This window comes from Lithobates pipiens, unplaced genomic scaffold (assembly GCF_037356315.1).
Source record: "Lithobates pipiens isolate NorthernLeopardFrog02 unplaced genomic scaffold, aLitPip1_a1.2 Scaffold_6, whole genome shotgun sequence".
Lineage (NCBI taxonomy): Eukaryota > Metazoa > Chordata > Amphibia > Anura > Ranidae > Lithobates > Lithobates pipiens.
This window is the reverse complement of record NW_027507881.1, coordinates 4,658,607-4,683,906: the sequence shown is the minus strand read 5'-3', so window position 1 is coordinate 4,683,906 and position 25,300 is coordinate 4,658,607. Positions and strand designations below refer to the sequence as shown.

General features: G+C 45.4%; 1 protein-coding gene across 1 annotated transcript in view; it reads left to right on the top strand.

Moving 5' to 3' along the window:
* LOC143958197 (IQ domain-containing protein H-like) overlaps window positions 1-25,300 on the top strand; it is a 306,567-nt gene that overhangs the window by 59,316 nt on the left and 221,951 nt on the right. Inside the window, exons 7-10 of the mRNA XM_077467663.1 lie at window positions 10,797-10,928; window positions 20,850-21,043; window positions 21,452-21,994; window positions 24,206-24,272. Of these exons, the coding sequence (XP_077323789.1) occupies window positions 10,797-10,928; window positions 20,850-21,043; window positions 21,452-21,994; window positions 24,206-24,272 (936 nt within the window). The remainder of the gene's footprint in view (window positions 1-10,796; window positions 10,929-20,849; window positions 21,044-21,451; window positions 21,995-24,205; window positions 24,273-25,300) is intronic.

The following is a 25,300-nucleotide window of genomic DNA, read 5'->3' as shown; positions in this document are numbered from 1 at the left end:
TATGTCCTATCGGCCCAGTTGGTCGGGAAATATTTCCAACAAGTTGGAAAATTGGGTCCGACGGATATTCCGATGGAATCAGTCCGATGCATACCACACACAGTCGGATTATCCAACAACACGGTCCGATAGGACACATTCCGACGGATTCTCCGACCGTGTGTACAAGGGCTAATAGGGATGGGACCACCTCACCAAAATTTGACCCATTGGTAATTCCTTTCCTTGTCTATACTTAGTCAACCGGGACCTATGCAGCGGATAAAATAAGTATTGAACACGTCACCATTTTTCTAGGTAAATCTATTGGTAAAGATGAGATTGACGAGGTTTTCACCACGTGTTGGTAACAACCCGTCCAATCCATACATAGAAAGACACCCAAACGAATACGCTCGAAAATGAAGTTCTGTGTAATAAAACGGAAGGACACAGGGAAAAAGTACTGAACCCGCTAAACTGAAATGTATTTAAATCATTGGTACAAAATCCGTTTTTGGTAATGGCGGCTTTAACCGCTTCAGCCCCGGAAGGATTTTACCCCCTTCCTGACCAGAGCACTTTTTGCGATTCGGCACTGCGTCGTTTTTAACTGACAATGTCAATTTTGTTTGGGTGCCACGTCACACGATCACACAAACAAAATTGACATCCTTTTTTTCCCCACAAATAGAGCTTTCTTTTGGTGGTATTTGATCACCTGTGCCGTTTTTATTTTTTGCGCTATAAACAAAAAAAGAACAATAATTTTGAAAAAAAAAAGCAATATTTTTAACTTTTTGCAATAATAAATATCCCCCAAAAATATATAAATTTTTTTTTTCTTTTCTCAGTTTAGGCCGATACGTATTCCTCTACATTTTTGGGAAAAACCCCCCACAATAAGCATATTTTGATTGGTTTGCACAAAAGTTATAACATCTACAAAATAGGGGATAGTTTTATAGCATTTTTATTTTTTTATTTGTAATGGCAGTGATGTGCGATTTTTATCGTGACTGCGACATTATGGCAGGCACATCCGACACTTTTGACACTATTTTGGGACCATTGTCATTTATACAGCAATCAGTGCTATAAAAATTCACTGATTACTGTGTAAATGACACTGACAGGGAAGGGGTTAAACACTAAGGGGCGATCAAGGGGTTAAGTGTGTTCTAGGGAGTGTTTCTAACTGTGTGGGGGGGGTGGGCTACCACTGACATGACAGCGATCGCTACTCCTGATGACAGGGAGCGGTGATCTCTGTCATGTCACTAGGCAGAACGGGGAAATGCCTTGTTTACATAGGCATCTCCCCATTCTGCAGCTCCGTGAAGATGATCACCGGGACACTGGCAGACATCGAGTCCACAGGGTCCGCGGTCACGCTGTACACAGTGGGCGTGCACTTCCACTAGCCCTGCCAATTAAAGAGGATGCACAGGTACGCCCATTTGCCCACCGCTGCCATTGTGCCGATGTATATCGGCGTGCGGTGGTTAAGATGCCTCCTGTATGTAGAAACTAGCCGAATGTGTTCATCAGGTTCAAATCTTGAAGGCTCCGTGGGCCTCTTCTATGAACTCTGATCTTTAGTTCTTTCCAAAGATTTCCTATTGGATTCAAGTCAGGTGATTGGCTGAGCCATTCTAGCAGATTTATTTTCTTTCTTTGAAATGTATTGAGTGTTTCCTTGGCTTTGTGTTTGGGATGATTGTCTTGCTGAGATGTCGGCCCTCGTTTCATCTTCATCATCCTGGAAGATGGCAGCAGATTTTCATCAAGAATGTCTTGGTACGTTTTTCCATTCATCCATCCTTCAATGATATGAAGTTTGCCAGTACCACCCGCCCCACACCATGATGTTCTCACCTCCAAACCTCACTGTTGGTATGGGGGGTGTTTTTGGGGGGATGTGCCATGTGACCTCCAAACATGGTGTGTATTATGGCAACCAAAGAGTTCAATTTTGGTCTCCTCTGACCAGACTATATCCTCCCCGTATTTCACAGGCTTGTCTAAATGTTGTGCAGCAAACTTTAAATGAGCTTCAACATGCTTTTTCTTCAGCAATGGCGTCTTGCGTGGAGCGTGTATACAGGCCATGGCGGGTAAGAGCATTACTTATTGTTTTCTTTGAAACAATTGTTCCTGCCAATTCCAGGTCCTTCTGAAGCTCTCCACAAATGGTCCTTGGTTCTTGGACAATTCTTCTGATAATTCTTTTCAATCATCTGTCAGAAATCTTGCGAGGAGCACCTGGTCATGGCCGGTTTGTGATGAAATGATCTTCTTTCCGTTTTCACATTATGGCCCCAACAGTGCTCACTGGATCGTTCAGAAGTTTAGAAATCCTTTTGTAACCAATGCCATCAGTATGTTTTTCAACAATAAGGTTGTGAAGGTCTTGGGAGAGCTCTTTGCTTTTACCCATCATGAAATGTTTCTTGTGTGACACCTTGGTAATGAGACACCTTTTTATAGGCCATCAGTTGAGACTGAACCAGCTGATATTAATTAGCACTGACAAGGGGCAGGATTGCTTTCTAATTACTGATAGATTTCAGCTGGTGTCTTGGCTTTCCATGCCTTTTTGCACCTCCCTTTCTTCAGGTGTTCAATACGTTTTCCCTGTGCCATTCCATTTTATTACACAGAACTTAATTTCTGAGTTTATTTTTATTTGTATATATATATTTGTATGTATGGATTGCATGGTTTGTCACCGACATATGGGGAAATTTTGTGTCAATAACATCTTTAGAAATATACTAAAGAGTGTAGTCTGAGTGGCTCTATGATGTCATGTACCTGATTCCAGTAAACGAAAATGTAGATATAAAGGAGTGGGATTGTAACGGTACTGTCAACTGGATCACAACATAGTAAATAAAAATATAATTTATTTTTATTAATGCAAAAAACATAAAGCAAACAACAATATAGAGACATGATTAAAATCGGTAGTGGAGCATATACAATACAATGGGTTGCTGGAGGCCCAAAGAAGAAGGAAAAAGTGCTCACAGGTGAGTATTGATTTCCAACATGTTTCGCCAGTGATAGCTTCCTCGGGGGAGACAGGGGCAAAAGATCAAGAAAAGCCCCAGCTAGTAGATGATAAGGGGAAGACCATGCACAGTCGCAGGGAGTAAATAAAGACCCAGCTGAAGAAGTAAATAATAAAAAATAGATAAATATACATATAGTCTAACCACAAACAAACAAATGTAAGTCCGATTCGTAAAACTCTAATAAAAACCTTTAGAAATATATTTACCTAGAAAAATAGTGACGTGTTCAATACTTTTTTACCCGCTGTATAAACGAAATAGAGGTGGGCCCTATAAGGACAGGGATGTTGAGGGGGAGAAAAGGGAGAGGGGATGAGCAACAAAGGAAGAAGAGGTGGGTGGGTGGGAAAATAAAGACAAACCGAGAGGATAAGTGGGGTAAAGGAGGTACACTAAATGCCCCATGGACTTTCCACCTGGTGATTCTTAAGTTTCAGTAAGTCTGATATTTTTCACCTTTCCTGACCAGGCTGTCCAGCAAAAGTGGCAATTAGAGGGTACACTTACCTCAACCACAGGCGGCTTCCCCAGCTCTCCTTCGCAGGCATCTCCTTCCCCAGCTCTCCTCCAGGGGCATCTCCTTCCCCAGCTCTTCTCCACGGGCATGTCCTTCCCCAGCTCTCCTCCACGGGCATCTCCTTCCCCAGCTCTCCTCCACGGGCATCTCCTTCCCCAGCTCTCCTCCACGGGCATCTCCTTCCCCAGCTCTCCTCCATGGGCATCTCCTTCCTCAGCTCTCCTCCACGGGCATCTCCTTCCTCAGCTCTCCTCCGTGGGCATCTCCTTCCCCAGCTCTCCTCCACGGGCATCTCCTTCCCCAGCTCTCCTCCACAGGCATCTCCTTCCCCAGCTCTCCTCCACAGGCATCTCCTTCCCCAGCTCTCCTCCACAGGCATCTCCTTCCCCAACTCTCCTCCACGGGCATCTCCTTCCCCAGCTCTCCTCCACAGGCATCTCCTTCCCCAGCTCTCCTCCACAGGCATCTCCTTCCCCAACTCTCCTCCGTGGGCATCTCCTTCCCCAGCTCTCCTCCACAGGCATCTCCTTCCCCAACTCTCCTCCGTGGGCATCTCCTTCCCCAGCTCTCCTCCGTGGGCATCTCCTTCCCCAGCTCTCCTCCGTGGGCACCTCCTTCCCAAGCTCTCCTCCACGGGCATCTCCTTTCCCACCTCTCCTCCACGGGCATCTCCTTCCCCAGCTCTCCTCCAAGGGCATCTCCTTCCCCTGCATTGTCTCCTCCCTCCTCCTCGGCGGCCAATCGGGACGCTTCTCCTTTCGGTCAATCGAGAAACCCGCGTTTCCTGAATGGCGGAGAGGCGATTTAGTGTTAGAATAGCGAATATTTATTCGCTATTCTAACACACCTGGGTGGGCTATGAGCGCCATGCTCTGCGTCCAGAGCCCACGCTATTTTTTGCCTATTAGAGCCTCTGGCTCTAATCAGGTGCTTTAAAAAAAAACTGCTGTATTTCATGCGCCCGGTGATGGAAAGGGGAGGCCGCGCCCATGCGCATTTAATGGATGGGCCGCCCCTGACTGAAGCATAGTAAATTGTCTGTGAATGAACATGGAGCCTCAGAGCACTTCCCATTAATTTGCTGTCCAGTGCAGCTGAGGCTGCAGAGAAAGGGACTGGGGAAACTCTGTCCTCAGTCCCTTTCTGTTGCAAATGTGAGACATCAGAGGTCTGTTTAGACCCACTAACATTTCACCAAAGCACACGCGGCGCACCACATGGAGTCCCAGACCGACCCTCCCATCCCTGACGGAGCTATACAGGCCGGCTCGGCGGCCTTTTGATGCCCTAATGCTGGCCATAACTACCTGCCAGGCTACGCTCACAACCAAGATAGACCATGTACAAACTGAAACTGCCCTTATTAGAAGAGACATGGACAAGTTCTGGGACCGCGTGGCGGAGGTGGAACGGAGGGTTTCTGAGACAGAGGACACCCAAAGGGATCATCATGCTGACATCCAAGCCCCGAAATTGAAAGTGAAACACCTGCAAAACAGAGCTGAGGACGCCGAGAACCGGAACAGGCGTAATAACCTGAGGGTGCTCGGCCTCCCTTAGGATGCAAAGGTGGGTGACCCGGTCGCATTAATGGAGGGGCTGTTACCATCCTTACTACCCAGGGCGAAATTCTCCCCGCACTTTCCATTGAAAGGGCCCATCATATGCCGGCGACTAGGGGTCCCCATGGTGCCCCACTCCGCACCTTCATATTCAAATTGCTGCACTACAGAGACCGGGACAAGGTACTGCGGGCGGCACGACTACAAGGCGAACTAAAGTTTGAAAATGCAAAAATCCTCATATTCCTGGACTACTCGGTGGAGGCCCAGCACCAACGTAAGTCGTTCCATCATGTGCGGGGCCTGCTGCGCCAGAAGGGAGTGAAGTATAGCATGCTCTTCCCGGCCAGGCTAAGGGTACAGGATGGTGAGAGGATACAGTTCTTCACCTCACCCAGGGAGGCTTTGACATGGGCCAAAACACTCCCCAACTGAGCCCCCTATGATAAGCTGTTCCCTGGTACAATAACTTGGTATCCGTATGGGTTGCTGCTACAGCCCATTCTCCTGACGAACACTGGAGCAGTTTTGCTCACTTTTGAAGAACTGGAGGGTGATAGACTAGGAGATGCATGAATTAATCCCCCTGGGGATAATGGGGGTTCCCTCGTGTCTTTCTTCCCTCCTTGCACAATGTGGCCGGGGGCTCCCGGGCAGGGAGGATCTTGTGGGGGACTGATGGCCGTTTCTCTCTAGCCTCTGGCTGAGTTTGAGATGTTGGTTTGAGTCAGTGACCAGGAGTGATTCTTAATCACCAGCTCCTCTGCCTGCGCCCATAGGCAGGTTAGAACACTCAGCTGAACTAAGACTTCTGCACCTATTGACTCGGAACCATATTACTCCTCTGTGCTAATGCTGGTCTGGCAGCACGGCGACCCACACGTTTCGCTGCCAAGGCGATACATGATAGGGACATGGGTGATCCCTCCAGGTGCTACATGATGCAGCTTCTCCTGAATAGTACACGAGGGGGAGTCCCGTCTGTACCCTCACAAGGTTGGGTTGCAAACTCTCCTCCAGGCCACTGCCATCCTCTTGGGGCTCAGTGGGGGGGTGCAGTGGTGGCCGTGGGTGCTCATTCTCCCCCTGTTCCCCCCTCCACATCTCCCTTAGTGCTCTCCCGGTTGGTTATGTGGGACTGCTGTTGCGGTCCCTATGTTACTGTTACTGTTTATGTCACATTCATTGTATTTGACAGTACTACTGGTTATTACCCTGGCTGCTATTGCATGCTTGCTAATTTCTTCGGGATGCCCATCCGAGTCCAGTTGTCCAGGTGGGGGAGGTCTCGTCTACATGCTTAATCCTACATTGTTTCTAAGAGCCATTGATGTCTTCCCTTAAGATTATCTCCTGGAACACGCGGGGCCTAAACTCCCCCATCAAGCGTTCTTTAGTATTCCAATTTGTAAAATCTTACCACCCGCACATATGCGTGTTCCAGGAGACCCACCTGGTGGGAAAAAAGACCTTTAGCCTCAAAAAACTGTGGGTAGGCTATCACTATCACTCAACCCACTCTACATTTGCGAGAGGGGTGAGCATTTTGATTTTAAAGATGCTTCCCTTCAAACTCCTTGACATGGCCCTGGACTTGGAGGGTAAATTTGTGGTGATATATGCTCTGATTCATAACATGCCATGGGTGATTGTGGGCCTGTACCTCCCACCGCCGGCCTCCCTTCAGATGCTAAACCAAATTACGGCCAATATAGCTGAGTTCTCCACTGAAAACGTACTGCTGATTGGGGACTTTAACCTGGTCCCGGATGCGGGACTGGACAGGCTACTGGCAACTGATGAAACCCGCCAGGGACTTGCGGAGTGGGCTGACACGTACGGACTGACTGATATCTGGAGATGGAAACATCCCCAGGACAGGGAATACACATGCCACTCAGCCTCCCACGACCACGCCCCGCTCCTCTTTCGATAGCCCCATCGGACAGACTTGTCCAGATATTGGGTCTCGGATGCGGGTGTGGAACCGAGATACAGGAACAAGCTAGAAACATATTGGAGGGTGAATACCAACTCGGCTTCGGCCTCCTCGGTCTGGGACACCTTTAAGGCGTATTCCAGGGGACAGTATCAGACCATTATAGCAGAGATCCACAGGGATCATAGAAGAGAACTCACAGACCTCAAGGCTGAGGCGAAGAGTCATGAGGCCTTATATGTCAGGACCCCAGACCCACAGATTTATGCCCGATTGCAGTCCATATTGCGAGAGGTTCTTCTGCTGAGGACATCTCTGAAGCAGAAGAAACGACTTCATTAAACCCAGAGGATATTTGAGCAAGGAGAGAAAACGGGACACTTGCTGGCCTGGCTCTCCAAGAAACAATCTGCGGGAATGACAATAGCACAGATTCAGGGGGGAGATGGCTCCCCCCTTACCACTCCGGAGGAAATTAATCGAATTCGCTGACTACTACCAAACATTATACCGATCCCGGGCTGAGTATGACACTGAGGAACTAGCAACTTACCTGGAGGATGTTGATACTCCCGTCCTCACCCCAACTGTTTGCTAACAGACCAGATGCCCCTATAAAAATTGAGGAAATCCAAATGGCTCTGCAAAATGATGCAAACTGGCAAGACACCGGGACCGGATGGTTTCCTGGTGGAATTTTACAAAACCTATGCATAGCAGTTGGCCCCAAGCTTTCAAGCCCTTCTAGCTGGGTCCATTGAGGAGGGCCGCCTCCCTGACTCCATGCACGAGGCGGTTAATAGTAGTTATTCACAAACCCGGAAAGGACCCAACCCTATGCTGCTCCTATCGACCCATCTCCCTCCTTAACTTTGACACAAAAATCCTATCAAAAATACTGGTCAATAGACTAAATACGTTAATCGCGGCTCTGATACACCCCGATCAGACGGGGTTCATGCCCGGAAGAGGGACGGACATAAACATCCATCGACTTCACACCTATATTGTGATTGCCTCGGCCGGTGGTCCGGGGGTGGTGGCCTCACTCGACGCCGAGGAGGCCTTTGACTCGGTCGAGTGGGGCTACCTTTGGTCGACCCTTTCCAAATTTGGGTTCAGGCCTAAGTTCCTAACTTGGCTCCAGCTGATTTATGCACAACCCCGAGCCCGAGTCTGCACCAATGGGGTCCTTTCGGGGCCGTTTAAGCTGGGAAGGGGAACGAGGCAGGGTTGCCCCCTTTCCCCAGCCTTGTTTGCCCTAGCCCTCGAGCCCCTTGCTATCCTCCTTAGAGCGGGCGTGTCAGTTAGAGGGATACGGGTGGGCACAGTGGAAGAGAAACTCTCCCTTTATGCCGATGACTTACTCCTGTATCTAGCTGATGCCACAGACTCCCTACGAGCTGCTTTAGCTGTGTTCGATAAGTTTGGTAGATTTTCAGACATCCGAATAAACTGGAATAAGTCAGTCCTTTTTCCCCTCTCCCAGTTGGTGCCTCAGCTGGATACGGGTACTCCCTTAAAGTGGGTGGAAGAATTCACCTATCTGGGGGTGAGAGTAGGGAACGAGCTTTCAGGCTACCCGGATAAAAATGTATACCCATTACTGACCCAATACCAACAAAAATGCTCCACCTGGAGATCTCTTCCCCTGACCCTGGTGGGAAGAGGGAACCTTTTAAAGATGATCTACCTACTGAAATTTCTGTACTACTTTAGGCACACCCCGACCCGCATTCCCAAATCCTTTTTTCACAAGCTCGAAAGCATAGCGACCTCCTTTATCTGGGCAGGGAAACCCCCTAGGGTGGCAAGAGACACACTATATCTTCCACTATCTGAGGGAGGACTGCCATTGCCCAATTTCCTGATGTATTATTGGGCGGCAGTCCTGGTGACGGTGAGTTGATGGTTCTCGCAGCCTCGGCAAAACCCAGCTGTTACCCTCGAGGTGGCCCTCCTGGGATCATACGCCGCACTGTCCAATTTACCATATAGAGGGGCCAGGGCCAATCCTGCGGTGACAGGCCCTATGAAGGCAACCATTCAGGTTTGGCGAGCCTCCAGGGCAGCCCTATTGAAACAATCACACATCTCACCTCACACCCCTCTCTGGGCCAATCCCATGCTCCCTCATCTATCCACCATCCCAGATCTGGCAAGTTGGGCCAAAAGGGGTATCGTGACATTAAAACAGGTTATCCCACGCGGGGTCATAGCCCCATTCCGAGATTTGCAACAAACACACAATCTACCAAGACATTTCCTTTTCAGATACTGGCAACTGCAACACGCCCTTAAAGCCCAATTCCCGTCCCAAATCACGCTTGAGCCAGATCCAATAGAGCACCTCCTGATCTCCGGGATGCTAGAAAACCCTCTTTCCTCCCTATACCTCCACTTAACGGGAGCTCATGAAGTTAAAAACAAAAAATTCATGGCTAAATGGCAGACAGATATTCCCTCTCTGGGAGAGGAGGAATGGGAGGAGTGTGTAGCTACATTTATCCCATCTATGATTGCAGCTAAGGATAGATTTGTACAATTAAAATTCATACATAGGGCATATTACACACCGCAAAGATTGGCAGGCATCTACCCTGGTCTTAGTCCCAACTGTACTAGATGCGAGGTAGGAATGGGAACTTTCTTTCACATGGTCTGGTCCTGTCCCAAATTGCTCCCGTTCTGGACTGCGGTGGCGGACACCCTGGGCATGGTAGGTGGTGTCACAATACCGTTAGATCCCCAAACTCTGCTACTGAGTCACCTAGAAGACATCGAAGGAGATTGTTATGTTAAGCTATGTCTCACCTACTCACTATTCTATGCTAGAAGGGAAATACTCCTCAAGTGGAAGCAAATCGATAAATAGTGTGTTGCCATTATACCGCATTACATATGAGAGCAGAAATTGTCCTCAGAAATATCATAAAGTATGGTCAAATTGGGTCGACGCGTGCGGCTGACCCATCGCAGGGGGTGACACCCTGGGTGGACGCTAATGCCAAAGACCTATCTGGTTCCAGGGGAAGGACCGACTTAACTCCCTCCCCCTGGAGCCAGGGGCAGTTCCCTGTGTAAAAAGTGGACCAGAGGGGGGCCTTTCTTCCCGTCCCCCCCCCCATGCCCCTATGGCAGAGGGGGCGTGTTCTGCTCCTCGTAGGTTGGCACACCCCAGACTCTTCCACTTACTTATACTTGTCCTATGACCACCCCGAGGTAATTCTTGACATATACTAGTAACCTAGAGTTGTGTACAGCCCCCATCCTGGGGAAAATTAAAAGGTTGAAGAGAGTGATATCCCCTGCACATGCAATATTGATGTTATGTAATTAATTACCCGATGTCAGCTCCTTTGTAACATACATGTATGTTTGTACTGTCTTGTTTGTTGTAAGAAAAATAAAAAACTTTTCTGTTAACAAAAAAAAAAAAAAAAAGAGAGAGGGGCCTTGTCAGGTAGGCTGCATGGGGCCCCGTGATTTCTAACAGCAGCCCCACTTGCTCCTCCCCATTCTTTCCATTGTTACTAAGAGGAATTTCACTTTAATTATCATACACGATTTACACTTTAATAAACTTTACACTTTAATAAAATATATCAAAGATTTATAAGTATTTTTTGCTTTCACTGTATATAATATGTCTAAGTTTTGCAACATACAGAACCTCATTTGTGTATGAATATAAAATCGGCCATATTTTGTCCTTTTAGGAATCCTCAGTCTACTGCAAAGAGGTCTCATTCCTCCTGCTGCTCGGCTCACCTTGGTTCCTCCCGCCATCCAGCCTCAGACTCTGGCCCTGCGTAGTGCTCAGTCTCGTTGGGCGGCCTCTAATTCACAAGGTAATTGTGCTGAAGGTTTTATTTTTATATTATTGTACATGGTATGGTGTGTTTTGGTCTTTGAAGAGTTTGATCTTTATAGCTCATATCTGCTATCTATAGATATCGAAAGCTGTAAAAAGTTCCCACTTCAGCCTTGGAACCAATAACTGAACAGTGAATAAACCGCCACCTCCTGAGAAGAAGACCACCATCAAAGAGAATCAGTTGAGCTCTTTCCAAGACAGGGGGATCAAACAAGAAAGATCAAACAAGTTGGTTGTCATATGGTTCTCCAGAACACCAGAACATCCATGGACATGGAGAACCATACCAACTCTACAAACTCCAGGCCATTCCCCCTATACAACCGTAGTTGACATAAGAGAAAACATATGTACCGAATAGTGTAAAACCCTTTAAAACGTTTATTAAATCTTAAAATGTCACTCACATTGTTAAAAAATAATTGCACAATGGATAACAAACTTGCTGGCTAGCTAAGATGGCGTTTTCCACCACTTCCGGTATGTGGTGACACAAGCTCGTTGCTCATTTAAAAAACGTTTTGAAGGGTTTCAAACTATTCGGTTCGTATGTTTTCTCTTATTCCAACTACTAATGTATCGGAGGAATGGTCTGGAGTTCATAGAGTGCCACTCATGTCCATGGATGTTCTAAAGAACCATATGACAACCAGCTTGTTTGACTTTTCTTTCATTAGAAGGTCCCTGTGTTCTGGTAGGCGCCCATCTGATTCTCTTTGGTGGTGGTCTTCTTCTCAGGAGGTTTCAAGGGAGAGGTAGACCCTTTTACACGTTGCAAGTTTTTTTTTATGTTTTTCATTGAAGCACTATAAAGTGCATCTGGAAAGTATTCACGGCACTTCACTTTTTCCACATTTTGTTATGTTACAGCCTTATTCCCAAATGGATTAAACTCATTATTTCCCTCAAAATTCTACAAACAATCCCTCATAATGACAACGTGAAAGAAGTTTGTTTAAAATCTTTGCAAATTTATTAAAAATAAAAAATGAAAAAAATCCCATGTACATAAGTATTCACAGCCTTTGCTCAATACTTTGTTGAAGCTCCTTTGGCACCAATTACAGCCTCAAGTCTTTTTGAGTATGATGCTACAAGCTTGGCACACCTATTTTTGGGTAGTTTCTCCCATTTTTCTTTGCAGGATCTGTGACGGAACCGATCCCACACTCCGATTGAGTGCTTCCGTCTATATACCGCTTCCTAAGTCCTGGAACACAAGTCCAATGGATCTGGCTATAGGAACCACCAAGAACTAGACGACACCAGTCTTGGAGGACATCAGGAATGATCTTTATTTGAGATCTCACACAAAATATATACAGTGGGGTGACTAAAACCTAACCTAATTAGCATGAGCTAATTATCTAAATCAACACTCAGACTAGTTGACTGAGGGATAAGACTTTTCGGCTCCTAGCTCACTAACAATTCAATTGCAGGTTAATTAGCACAAACAACAAAACAACAATAGGTGAAACACTCTTTAGAATCTGTGTTAAGCCAGACTAGACTTACTTACATTATACAAGACAATAGGTGGCTGGAGGTGATGATATTAGCATCTAAGAGTTTGTGTCCCAACATTGCTAACATGGCATTTACATATCCAGAGTCTGTGTGTCTTTGGGGGGGGGGCACGGACCTGAATCCAAATAACACCACCTCAGGGGTCCCCAGGCATACAGCTCACAAAGAACCACCGTTCCCCCAAATGCAAGGGCCCATAATCACAAGGCAAGAGGCTCGCATCCAGTCCCTTCCAAGAGCCTCGGTCCCAGCTAGGTCTGTCATAGGACCTCTCAAGCTCCATCTGGTTGGATGGGGAACTTCAGTGCACAGCCATTTTCAGATCTTTCCAAAGATGTACATTGCTGCATTCATCTTTACCTCGATCCTGACTAGTCTCCCAGTTCCTGCCGCTGAAAAACATCCCCATGGGATGATGCTGCCACCACCATGCTTCACTGTAGGGAATGGTATTGGTCAGTCGATAAGCTGTGCCTGGTTTCCTCCAGACATAATGCTTGCAAGTCAGGCCAAAGAGTTCAATCTTTCTTTCGTCAGACCAGAGAATTTTGTTTCTCATGGTCTGAAAGTCCTTCAGGTGCCTTTTGGTAAACTCCAGGTGGGCTGTCATGTGCCTTTTACTGAGGAGGGGCTTTCGTCTGGCCACTCTACCATAAAGTCCTGATTAGTGGAATGATTTAGAGATGTTTTTTCCTCTGGAAGGTTCTCCTCTCTCCACAGAGAAACACCAGAGATCTGTCATAGTGACCATCGGGTTCTTGGTCACCTCCCCGACTAAGGCCTTTCTTCCCCGATCGCTCAGTTTGGTCAGGCGGTCTGCTTTAGAAAGAGTCCTGGTGATTCCAAACTTCTTCCATTTACAGATGATGGAGGCCACTGTCCTCATTGGGACCTTCAGAAATCTTTCTGCACCCTTCCCCAGATCTGTGCCTCCATACAATCCTGTCTCGGAGGTCTACAGACAATTCCTTGGACTTCATGGCTTGGTTTGTGCTCTGACATGCACTGTTAACTGTGGGACCTTCTATAGATAGGTGTGTGCCTTTCCAAATCATGTCCAATCAATTGAATTTACCACAGGTGGCCTCCAATCAAGTTGTAGAAACATCTCAAGGATGATCAGTGGAAACAGGAGGAACCTGAGATCAATTTTGAGTGTCATGGCAAAGACTGTAAATACTTATGTACATGGGATTTTTTCATTTTTTTTTTTAAATAAATTTACAAAGATTTCAAACATACTTCTTTAACATTGTCATTATGGGGGATTGTTTGTAGTATTTTAAGAGAAAGAATTTAATCCATTTTGTAGTAAGGCTGCAACATAACAAAATGTGGAAAAAGTGAAGCGCTATGAATACTTTCCGGATGAACTGTATATTTTTTTAATCACTTTCACTTTAAGACTTTTTATTTATTTATCTATTAGCGCGGCACTTTATGTATAGATATCCAATTAACCATGATTAATATCTCATGGTGTGTCTGCAGCTTAATACTGTTAGTGCGTTACACGATTGCAGCTTTCTTTTATAGTTCTAAGTTTATTTCTTTTTAAGTTGCATTAAATTGGTAATTACAAATCAACATATCATCAGCTGGAATCCCTTCAATACCTTAGGGCATCATATGACGTCCTTAACTTTGTGTAGGGCTATATGAATGATGCCTGCAGTACAGGCATCATTCAAATATCATTCTTTCCAGCCGGTGATTCTGTGCACGATAAGAGCGATCATATCGGCAGTTCCGCCGCTTGATCATTTTTATAGGCGATGGGAGGGGACACCCCCCGCCGCCATCCGGTTCTTCTCCGGGCTCTCCCGTGCCATCGGGGGCCCAGAGAAAGAATTGGCCAGAGCCGATGGTCACCAGATGATCACCAGTCATCTCTATGACTGTCGGAGGGCCGGGTGCAACGTTATGACGTCACGCCTGGGTTCCCAGAAGTAAACAAAGCCGGGATCGTGGCTGTCAGCATGAAATCGGTGAATTTTTTTCCCCGATCTCATGCTTTCCAGCCTGGAGGAGAGATGTGGGGTCTTATTAAGACAGGTCTATTAAAGAGGACTTGTCATAATAGATTCCTATTACAAGGGATGTTTACATTCCTTGTAATAGGAATAAAAGTGATCAAAAAAAAAAATGTAAAAAAAGTGTAAAAATATAAAAAAATTAGTAAAATAAAAAAAATGTAAAACGCCCCTGTCCCCGGTAGCTCGCGTTCGGAAGCGAACACGCACGTAAGTCCTGCCCACATATGTAAACGCCGCTCAAATCACACATGTGGGGTATCGGCACGTGCGTTAGAGCGTGTGCAACAATTCTAGCACTAGACCTCCTCTGTAACTCTAAACTGGTAACCTGTAAAAATTTTCAGTGTCGCCTATGGAGATTTTTAAGGCATTTGAAAAATGATTGCGCAAATACCGCACAAGATAAAAATTTGCAATGACCGCCATTTTATTCCCTAGGGCAGGGATATGCGATTAGCGGACTTCCAGCTGTTTCAGAACTACAAGTCCCATGAGGCATAGAAAGACTCTGACAGCCACAAGCATGACACCCAGAGGCAGGGGCATGATGGGACTTGTAGTTTTACAACGGCTGGAGGCCCGCTACATGCATATCCCTGTCCTAGGGTGTCTGCTAAAAAAAGCATATGTAATCTTTTAGGTGTAATCTATGTAATCTATTAGGTTTTGAGGTTTTGAGTGATTTTCTAGCAAAAAAAATTATTATTTTTACATGTAGGAGAGAAGTGCCAAAATAGGCCCGATATGGAAGTGGTTAAAGGGCATCCCAGCTCATGCCATGTTGGTTCTATGCAGTTATTTTACCATCGTAATGCAACTGATGTAGGAGATGAATTCATAATGGAACAAAAATCGAAATTGAAGCGCCACACCACTGCTGAGAGGTCCAGATACAACTTTATTCCAATAAAAGTCAGGGGGACAATCCAAAAGGTAGCCAATGCATTGGGGGGGGGGGGGACAAGAGTGCCCCGTTTTCTCAGGACTTGATTGACAACAACAATAGACTTGTTAACTGGACCTATAATGGTATTTTTTTTCTATTGTGATTGCAAGCACAGCCCTTTGTCAGCAGCTGGTTTGGCAGCCATAACGGTTTCATAATGGAGACTAATTGTCCTGTTATCTGCAGCTTTGATGCCAGATTTCTTCATCTCATAGTATGAGATATCATCAAGCTGTTAAGTCACAAGCACTTGCCCATGACTGAAAGATTACATCATGATTAGTGAGGTGTTTCTGCTATTTAGCCAATGAGCTGCCATTATACAGTGAGAAAAAAAAGTATTTGAACCCCTGCTGATTTTCTACGTTTGCCCACTGCCGAAGAATTGATCAGTCTATAATTTTAATGGTTTATTTTAACAGTGAGAGACAGAATAACAACAACAAAAAAAACCCATAAAAAAGCATTTAACCACTTCCCGACCAGCGCACGACGATGTACGTCGACAGAATGGCACGGGCAGGCATATTGGCGTACAGGTACGTCCAATATTCAATGCCGCCCTGCGATAGGGAGCGCGCCGCCGGCGGCGCGCTCCCGCGCTGGTCGGGACCCCCGTGAGTCCGGTCGCGGGACCCGCGGACTCGATCGCCGCGGGCATCCCCGCGATCGTCTCACGGAGTGGCCGAATGGAGGAAATGCTGTGTAAACAACATTTCTCCATTCTGCCTAGCAACTAGTGACGCTGATCTCTGCTCCATGTGATTGGAGCAGAGATCAGTGTTCACTAAATGAAAGCCCAACCCCCCCACAGTTAGTAACACACCCCTAGGAACACTTAACCCCTACACTGCCACCCACTGGTTAACCCTTTCACTGCCAGTGTCATTTACACAGGAATCACTGCATTTATATAGCAGTGATTATTGTATAAATGACAATGGTCCCAAAAATGTCCGATAGGTCCCCCACAATGTCGCAGTCACAATAAAAATCGCTGATCGCCGCCATTACTAGTAAAAAAAAAATAATAAAAAATTATTAATAAAAATGCTATGAAACTATCCCTATTTTGTAAACGCTATAACTTTTGCGCAAACCAATCAATAATCGCTTATTCCGATTTTTTTTTTACCAAAAATATGTAGAAGAATACGTATCGGCCTAAACTGAGGGAAAAAAATGTTTTTATATATATTTTTGGGGGATATTTATTATAACAAAAAGTAAAAAATAATGCGTTTTTTTCAAAATTGTCGCTCTATTTTTGGTTATAGCGCAAAAAATAAAAACCGCAGGGGTGATCAAATACCACCAAAAGAAAGCTCTATTTGTGGGAAAAAAAGGACGTCAATTTTGTTTGGGAGCCACGTCGCACGACCGCGCAATTGTCAGTTAAAGCGACGCAGTGCCGAATCGCAAAAAGTGGTCTGGTCTTTGACCAGCAAATTGGTCCGATCTGCAAGTGGTTAAAAAAGTTATACATTTATTTACATTTTAATGAGTGAAATAAGTATTTGACCCCTTTGCAAAACATGACTTGGTGGCAAAACCCTTGTTGGCAATCACAGAGGTCAGACATTTCTTGTAGTTTGCACACATCTCAGGAGGGATTTTGTCCTCTTTGCAGATCTTCTCCAAGTCATTAAAGTTTCGAGGCTGACGTTTAATAACTCGAACCTTCAGCTCCCTCCACATATTTTCTATGGGATTAAGGTCTGGAGACTGGCTAGGTCACTCCAGGACCTTAATGTGCTTCTTCTTGAGCCACTCCTTTGTTGCCTTGGCCATGCGTTTTGGGTCATTGTCATGCTGGAATACCCATCCGTGACCCATTTTTAATGCCCTGGCTGGGGGAAGGAGGTTCTCACCTGAGATTTGATGGTTCATGGCCCCGTCCATTGTCCCTTTGATGCAGTGAAGTTGTTCTCTCCCCTTAGCAGAAAAACACCCCAAAGCATAATGTTTCCCCCTCCATGTATGACGGTGGGGATGTGTTCTTGGGGCCATAGGCAGCATTCCTCCTCCTCCAAACACGACGAGTTGAGTTGATGCCAAAGAGCTTGCTTTTGGTCTCATCTGTCCACAACACTTTCCCCCAGTTCTCCTCTGAATCATTCAGATGTCCATTAGCAAACTTCAGACGGGCCTGTACATGTACTTTCTTGAGCAGGAGGACCTTGCAGGCGCTGCAAGATTTCAGTCCTTCGCGGTGTAGTGTGTTACCAATTGTTTTCTTGGTTAGTGGTTCCAGTTGCCTTGAGATCATTGACAAAAAAACCAGTGTAGTTCTGGGCTGATTCCTCAGCATTCTCATAATCATTGAAACTCCACGAGGTGAGACCTTGCATGGAGCCCCAGACCGAGGACAGTTATTTGTTTCTTCCATTTGCAAATAATCACACCAACTGTTGTCACCCTCTCACCAAGCTGCTTGACGATGGTCTTGTAGCCCATTCCAGCCTTGTGTAGGTCTACAATCCCTGACATCCTTAGACAGCTCTTTGGTTTTGGCCATGGTGGAGAGATTGCAATCTGATTGCTTCTGTGGACAGGTGTCTTTTATATAGGTAACAAGCTGAGATTAGGAGCACTCCCTTTAAAGGAGAAGTCCAGGCTGAGCTCGTTTGGCTGGGCTTCTCCTAAGGGTCACAGCAGTGCAATTCGCTTTGCACTCCTGTGACCCATTTTCAGCAGAGAGCGGTCTGAAGTCCACTCTCTGCCGACGTCACCAGGATTAGTCCAGGCACCGCGTCACACCGACTTTGGAAGTCTGCATGCGCCAGGTGCCTGGACTGGCCGCTCCCTGCCCTTCCACAGCTCAGTGCTCCAATGATTGTGGAGGAGCAGAGCAGGGGAGCTGCCGACTGACAGGCGGCAGCTCTCTTCGCTCGGGGATTTGTGAGAACTGAGCTATCAGCGATGTTCGAAGGCTTGGTTCTCAGTGAAGAGGCGACAGGGGGACTGATGCAGCATCCACCTAGGTTAATATGACTGGGAAAAAAAACCCAAACCCATACTTCTCTTTTAAGAGAGCACTCCTAATCTCAGCTCGTTACCTGTATAAAAGACATCTGGAAGCCAGAAATCTTGCTGATTATTAGGGGATCAAATGCTTATTTCACTCAATAAAATGCAAATCAATTTGTAACTTTTTTGAAATAAACCTACCATTAAAATTTTAGACTGATCATTTCTCTATCAGTGGGCAAACATACAAAATCAGCAGTGGATCAAATACTTTTTTCCCGTTACTATAAACACCCGTCTAACAGAGAAAATGATGGGTGGTTCTAAAGTCTCAAGGCTTTTGCAGCTGTCAATCAAATCCTGTGATGAGGGATCAAAGCAATCTGGATTTACTGTGATGTTTCTTTAGCTAACATATAGTGCTCTGGGAATCTTTTGTCATGTACTAATGTGTTTATCTGTAGAAAAACAAAAGTGTGTGTGTATGTATATGTATATATGTATATGTATATATATATATATATATATATATATATATATATATATATATATATATACATACATACACTTTAAGTTGCCAGTAGACATGCCAGTCAGAAGCTAAGATGCTTTTCTATGTTGTTGTTGTTGGCAATGATGCAATATTTGGCTCATACACTAGATCAGCCATTCTCAACCATGGTATCATGGTTCTGTGGATCACTAGGGTTCCTGCAAAGTTTTTCAGGGGTTCCTTGAGCAATGGTTGACTGACCTTCCATCTGATGGTGCCATGTCCAGGGGCATAATACCAATGATCTTTTTATTGTGACCACCATTGTAAGTGGTGCATTCTTCACCAATGTAAGGGGCAGTCTTCCTATTTTACCCCAATAAATGATTTATAGCAGGGGCTCCCTGAAACATAAACATTATTCTTGAGGGTTCCTCTGGGGTGAAAAGGTTGAGGAAGACTGCTCTAGATCATCAATGAACTTAAAGGGGTTGTAAAGGTTTATTTTTTATTTTCTAAATAGGTTCCTTTAAGCTAGTGCATTTTTGGTTCACTTATCTTTTCCTTCGATTTCCCTTCTAAATGTTTTTTTTCTTTGTTTTCTTTGTCTGAATTTCTCACTTCCTGTTCCTCCTCAGTAAGCTGTTCAGTAAGCTGTTCTGGCTGACTAACCACCACTCAGATGATGGTGTGAAGTTTACTGAGGAGAAACAGGAAGTGAGATATTCAGACAAAGAAAAAAAACATTTAGAAGGGAAATTGAAGGAAAAGGTAAGTGAACCAACAATGCACTAGCTTAAAGGAACTTATGTAGAAAATAAAAAATGAACCTTTACAACCCCTTTAAAGATACTGGGGTTGATTTACTAAAACGAGAGAGAATGCAAAATCTGGTGCAGCTCTGCAGGGAAACCAGCTTCCATTTTTTTTTTTTTTTGTCAAAGCTTAATAGAACAAGCTGAAGTTAGAAGCTTTCCTTCGATTTCCCTTCTAAATGTTTTTTTTCTTTGTCTGAATATCTCACTTCCTGTTTCTCCTCAGTAAACTTCACACCATCATCTGAGTGGTGGTTAGTCAGCCAGAACAGCTTACTGAACAGCTTAGGCCGCGTACACACGCGGGGACTGTTCGCTCAACTTTGTTCGTCAAACAGTTTCAGCGGACAGTCCGCTCAAAATTAGCATGGACGGACTTGCCCACACACGACGAACGAACAGTCCGCTGAAACCGTGCGCGATGACGTGAACGGCACGTACGACGGGACTAGAAAACGACGTCCTATACACTGCAATGCAATCTTCGGCGTGTAAATTCTTTCTGAGCATGCGCGAGACTTAGTTTGACGAACAAGCCTACACACAGGCGGACTGTCCGCTCAAACCAAGTTTCAGCGGACAGTTTTTCGGAATTTCCGAAAAACTTTGTTCGTCAGACTGTCCGCTGAAACTGTCCGCTGAAAGCCCACACACGAGCGGACTGTCCGCCGAAACACTGTTCAGCGGACAAAGTTGAGCGAACAGTCCGCCCGTGTGTACGCGGCCTTACTGAGGAGGAACAGGAAGTGAAAAATTCAGACAAAGAAAAAAAACATTTAGAAGGGAAATTGAAGGAAAAGGTAAGTGAACCAACAATGCACTAGCTTAAAGGAACTTATGTAGAAAATAAAAAATGAACCTTTACAACCCCTTTAAAGATACTAGGGTTGATTTACTAAAACTAAAACGAGAGAGAGTGCAAAATCTGGTGCAGCTCTGCAGGGAAACCAGCTTCCATTATTTTTTTTGTCAAAGCTTAATAGAACAAGCTGAAGTTAGAAGCTGATTGGCTACCATGCACAACTGTACCAGATTTTGCACACTCCAGTTTTAGTAAATCAACCCCATTGTTTGTTTTCTTACAATATAATAACATATTATATAGGAAAAGGCCACATCAAGCTGTCAGAAGAGGATTCACACCAAGCAAACCAAGACCAGTTGGAGTCCCGGCTATATGGCAATGGAATGGAAACGCCGTATTCTTCAGCGCGTCACAACGTTTCCAACCAAACTACAAGGACATCAGCCGGTGTGACAAACCAAGAAAGAAAGGCAAGCGAATCTCCGGTATCACAGGTACATATGTACATTCTACTCAGACATCTTTTTCGTCTCAGGTCATCTCACTTGTTCTGTCCCTCAGGGCAGTAGCAGATGTGTATGTGGTGTGATGAGAAAGGACAATCTGCATATTTTTTTGTTCAGTACAATCGACACCAAAGTCCTGATGTATTTCAAATACTTCCCACATATTAACAGATATGCCAAGATTGACCCCAAAGATAATAACCATGTGCCTAGAGGCTATGCACAGCTGGGCTTTTGGTCTTACTACCTCCCTAGCAGTTTTGCATCTGCTTGCCAATAAGCAATGAAGTTGTGTTTTTGTAGTCTACAAGAGGACTCCAGCTTCTGTTTAAAAAGTGTATTGTGTTCAATTTTGTTAACCATACTCATGCTTGTCTTACTATTTTCTTCCAACAGGATCCTTGGGAGTTGACTGCCATCAGTGCTCCCACTGGTCAGTCTTTTACCATCTACAACGGTGTAATAGATCTCAAGGCGATGGACTTTTTGGCCTTTAAGCAGCATTACTGTCTTAGCTGGGGTAGTTTTATGACTTTTCTGGAGAGCTTACTAAGGTTACTCCAGGATTACGCTGTTCCTGCTGCAGTGGTAAATGGAGAGAGGATGAAGATAGCTACGTTGGATGTGGAGTTGGGTAAGGCTCCTTCAATATCTCAGCTGCTGTCTGTGTTGGAGAACAGATCCTGGGTTCACACATTCTTGAACCAGCCCGGGCAGCGGTACAAGGGAAGAGAAGGGAGGTCAGCAGCTGCTCTGAAGATCCAAACCACATGGCGAGGGTATAAAGACAGGGTGGCATACCTCGCCCACCGTCGGCAACGATGGGCTGCTGGTGTCATCGCCATTGCCTGGCTGCTGTATGTGCAAAAATCCAGAGTACGTAAGATGTTGCTGGAATCCAGAGACCACCATTTACAGAACTTCCGATCCAGAGCAAAGGTCAGTACCTATTCTTTATCTGTGTTCTGCTACTAGACAAAAAAAGGAGACCATTGAGCCACTTACCTCACTTAGTATGTCCATAAAATGATTTGGGGTTGATTACCTAAAACCAGAGCATGCAAAATCTGCATAGAAACCAATTGGCTTCCATGTTTTGTCAAAGCTTAAAGCGGAGTTCCACCCTAAAGGTTAAGCTCCGCTTGTTTCTACCTCCCCCTCTACTGCCACATTTGCCACTTTTTGGGGGGGAAGGGGGAGCAAGTACCTGGTTTTATTAATATTTTACAAAGAAGAAAAAAACACAGGTCACTGACTGATCACTGTGATCGCCAATTACAGGGGTGTATGACTGACACCAGTTCTAGTGTTTCGCCCTCTGCCCTCCTCCCTCTGCTATGGAATACTGGTGACTAGTGATGAACTTTGGTTTGGTCCAAACCCAAGTTTGTCCGAACCCAGAAGTTAGCTGTCATTGCTGGACCAATGATCTGCAGGCGGGAGATTCCCCACTCCACAGCTCATGTACACAAAGGGGCAGGGCTGCTTGTGACATCGTTGACCTTATATGGGCACGTGGCCCTATTAGGTCGATGATGTCACACGCATCCCTGCCACTTTGTATATGTGCAACTGCAAGGTGGGGAATCTCTCACCCACAGCACATTGGCCAGGCAATGGCAGCTGACTTCTGGGTTTTGATGGACCGCAAATGCCAACTTTTCTTTTGCCTAATTTTCTCTGCCCTACACGGCTAACATGTACCTAGTGCTGATGTAGAAAGGACCACAGATACCAGGGTGCCTTTACGAGGCTCTGTGGCTTACGCATGAGTTTGCAAATGCTTGCAGACTAAACCCCTGTTTTTAATGTACTGTTAGACAGGTTAATTTGGTTGTCTGCGAGCTGGTGGTAATTAGGCTTGTTTTTTTCTTGGGCATTCCCCAGGCCTTGTTGTTAGTGCTGATGTAGAGGAGCAGAGGGGGGGGGGGGGGGGGACATCAAACAAACATGGTGTGCCAGTGCTATTGAGCACCTTTTATTGAGTACTCCTTTTCAACCAGTGATTTCAATACAATGCCCAAGGCTGTAATGCTGCACAGTGAAAATCTGTGGCTTTGTGTATCAAAAAAGGCAGGCAGATTAATTTGCTGGTACACAATTTTGGGGCAATTTAGGGCAAATATTAGGCATTTTCTTTCAAGGCATCCCTGAAGAACCCACAAGGCACCCTGGTTGAAAAAGTCTGCACTAGAGCAAGATGTAACAGCAGAGGAGGGACTAAATACTCTCTCAGCAGCCAGCACCAGGTGGTGCTGATTACTGGGATCTGCTGGCTGCTGGGAGACACCTGCTGGCGGACACTGGAACTACAAACTTCCCCTCTGGGAAGCATAGGGCCACCAGCAGATGATCCAAGTCCTGACACTACTACTACTATCTGATGACATCTAAAGGGCCGTACTTGTAGCTGATTCCTGGCTCCAGGTCAGTTCCAACCACAGCCACTATCGCAGCACTGATGAAGGAGGAGGCATTTCCCCCGAAACGTGTTGGATTTACTTATCACCCGTGAACTGTCAATTTCAGTAAACTTCTTCTTAACCTGAGCGTGCCTCCACCTCCATCCAAGACTACTGGTGACTAGTCCTTCGTCCCCTCCCAGTCGTTTTTTTGGGGCGCAGCTTCCAGAGTTCCGTCCCTCTTAGTCGTCCCTCTGATGCAGTAAGAGTATCTGTGTCTGGTATTGTGCGGGGGAAGCACAGATTGCACGGCCTGTGTACATTTCACAATCAAACCTCTTTCCTCACTTACAGGGGGATTAAACACCTCTGCGCTGTCATTGCTCTGTCAAGAAGTATTTAACACGGCCTTTTAATTAGTGCGCACCATTTCATTTATATTTGCTTTACCTCCCACCTACCCCCACCCCACACTTTCCGTGTTAATTCATATTCTTTTAATTAAAGCGAGTACGGCCTTAATCTCCCCTCACCAGCCGCATCATGCAGCCGCCTAATTAAATTAATTGGGGAGGGGGGGGGTGCGGAGATGTTTTTAAAGCATATAATTAAATCAATTAATATAATTTAAGCTTGGATTAACCGTACGGCAGGATGAAGGAAGGAAGCTTAAGACCCCCCTCGCCCTCTCCGATAAGTGTGTTCCAGACTGCCTCTCTCACTCATTGCTCTTCCCTTGATTTTTTAGCATCTGGCATCCAACTGGAATCACATCAGGACGTGCAGGAGGAGCATTATCCATATCCCATCATTAGGTAAAGAGCTCTTAGCCTCCAGATCTATCAGCCACCTCTATTACCCAGCACATTACGCTTCCCTGATTGAGTTCAGCGCGGGGACCTTCTCTTATTCAGATGGGTCTCTGCAGGAAAATGTTCTCGACATGATGAGAGTGATATTACCAGACCCGCACTAGAAGCGGCGTTTAATTCGGGGAGTTAAACAAATAAACTCATTATGGGATGTGGGGGATAAGGAGGGAGACGAGCAGCCGAGGGGCCATTTCTGATAATTTGCTTTTCATCTGTGTGAAATGAGTTAAGAATCTTCTGTGTGCATATGTGTGTGTGTGTGTGTGTGTGTGTGTGTGTGTGTGCGTGTATCTAGCTGTGTATGTATGGATGGATATGGGTTTTATGGGAATGGTGTGCATGTGCCAATCTGTGCCTATGGTTCTCTTTCTATGTGCATGTTTTTGTTTTGTTTTTTGCATGTGTGTGTATGTATAGGTGTATGGGTTTTGTGTGTACCTAGCGTGTGTGTATGTATGTATGTATGTGTAGGTAGCTGTGTATCTTTATGTATGGATATCGTTTTTTATATGAATGGTGTGCATGTGCCAATCTGTGCATATGGTTCTCTTTCTATGTGCATGTTTTTGTTTTGTTTTTTTGCATGTGTGTGTATGTATAGGTGTATGGGTTTTGTGTGTACCTAGCGTGTGTGTGTATGTATGTATGTATGTGTAGGTAGCTGTGTATCTTTATGTATGGATATCATTTTTTATATGAATGGTGTGCATGTGCCAATCTGTGCATATGGTTCTCTTTCCATGTGCATGCTTGGAAAGAGATGCTTTTCTTTTGCATTTGTGTGTATGTATGGGTTTTATGTGTGTATGTGTACATATGTGCAGCTAGCAGTGTATGTATGTATAGATATGGGTTTTATGTGAATGGTGTGCCAATTTGTGCATATGATTCTCTTTCCATGTGCATTTTTTTTTTTTTGCATTTGTGTGCATTGATGAGTTTTGTGTGTCTGTGTGTGCTTAGAATGTGTA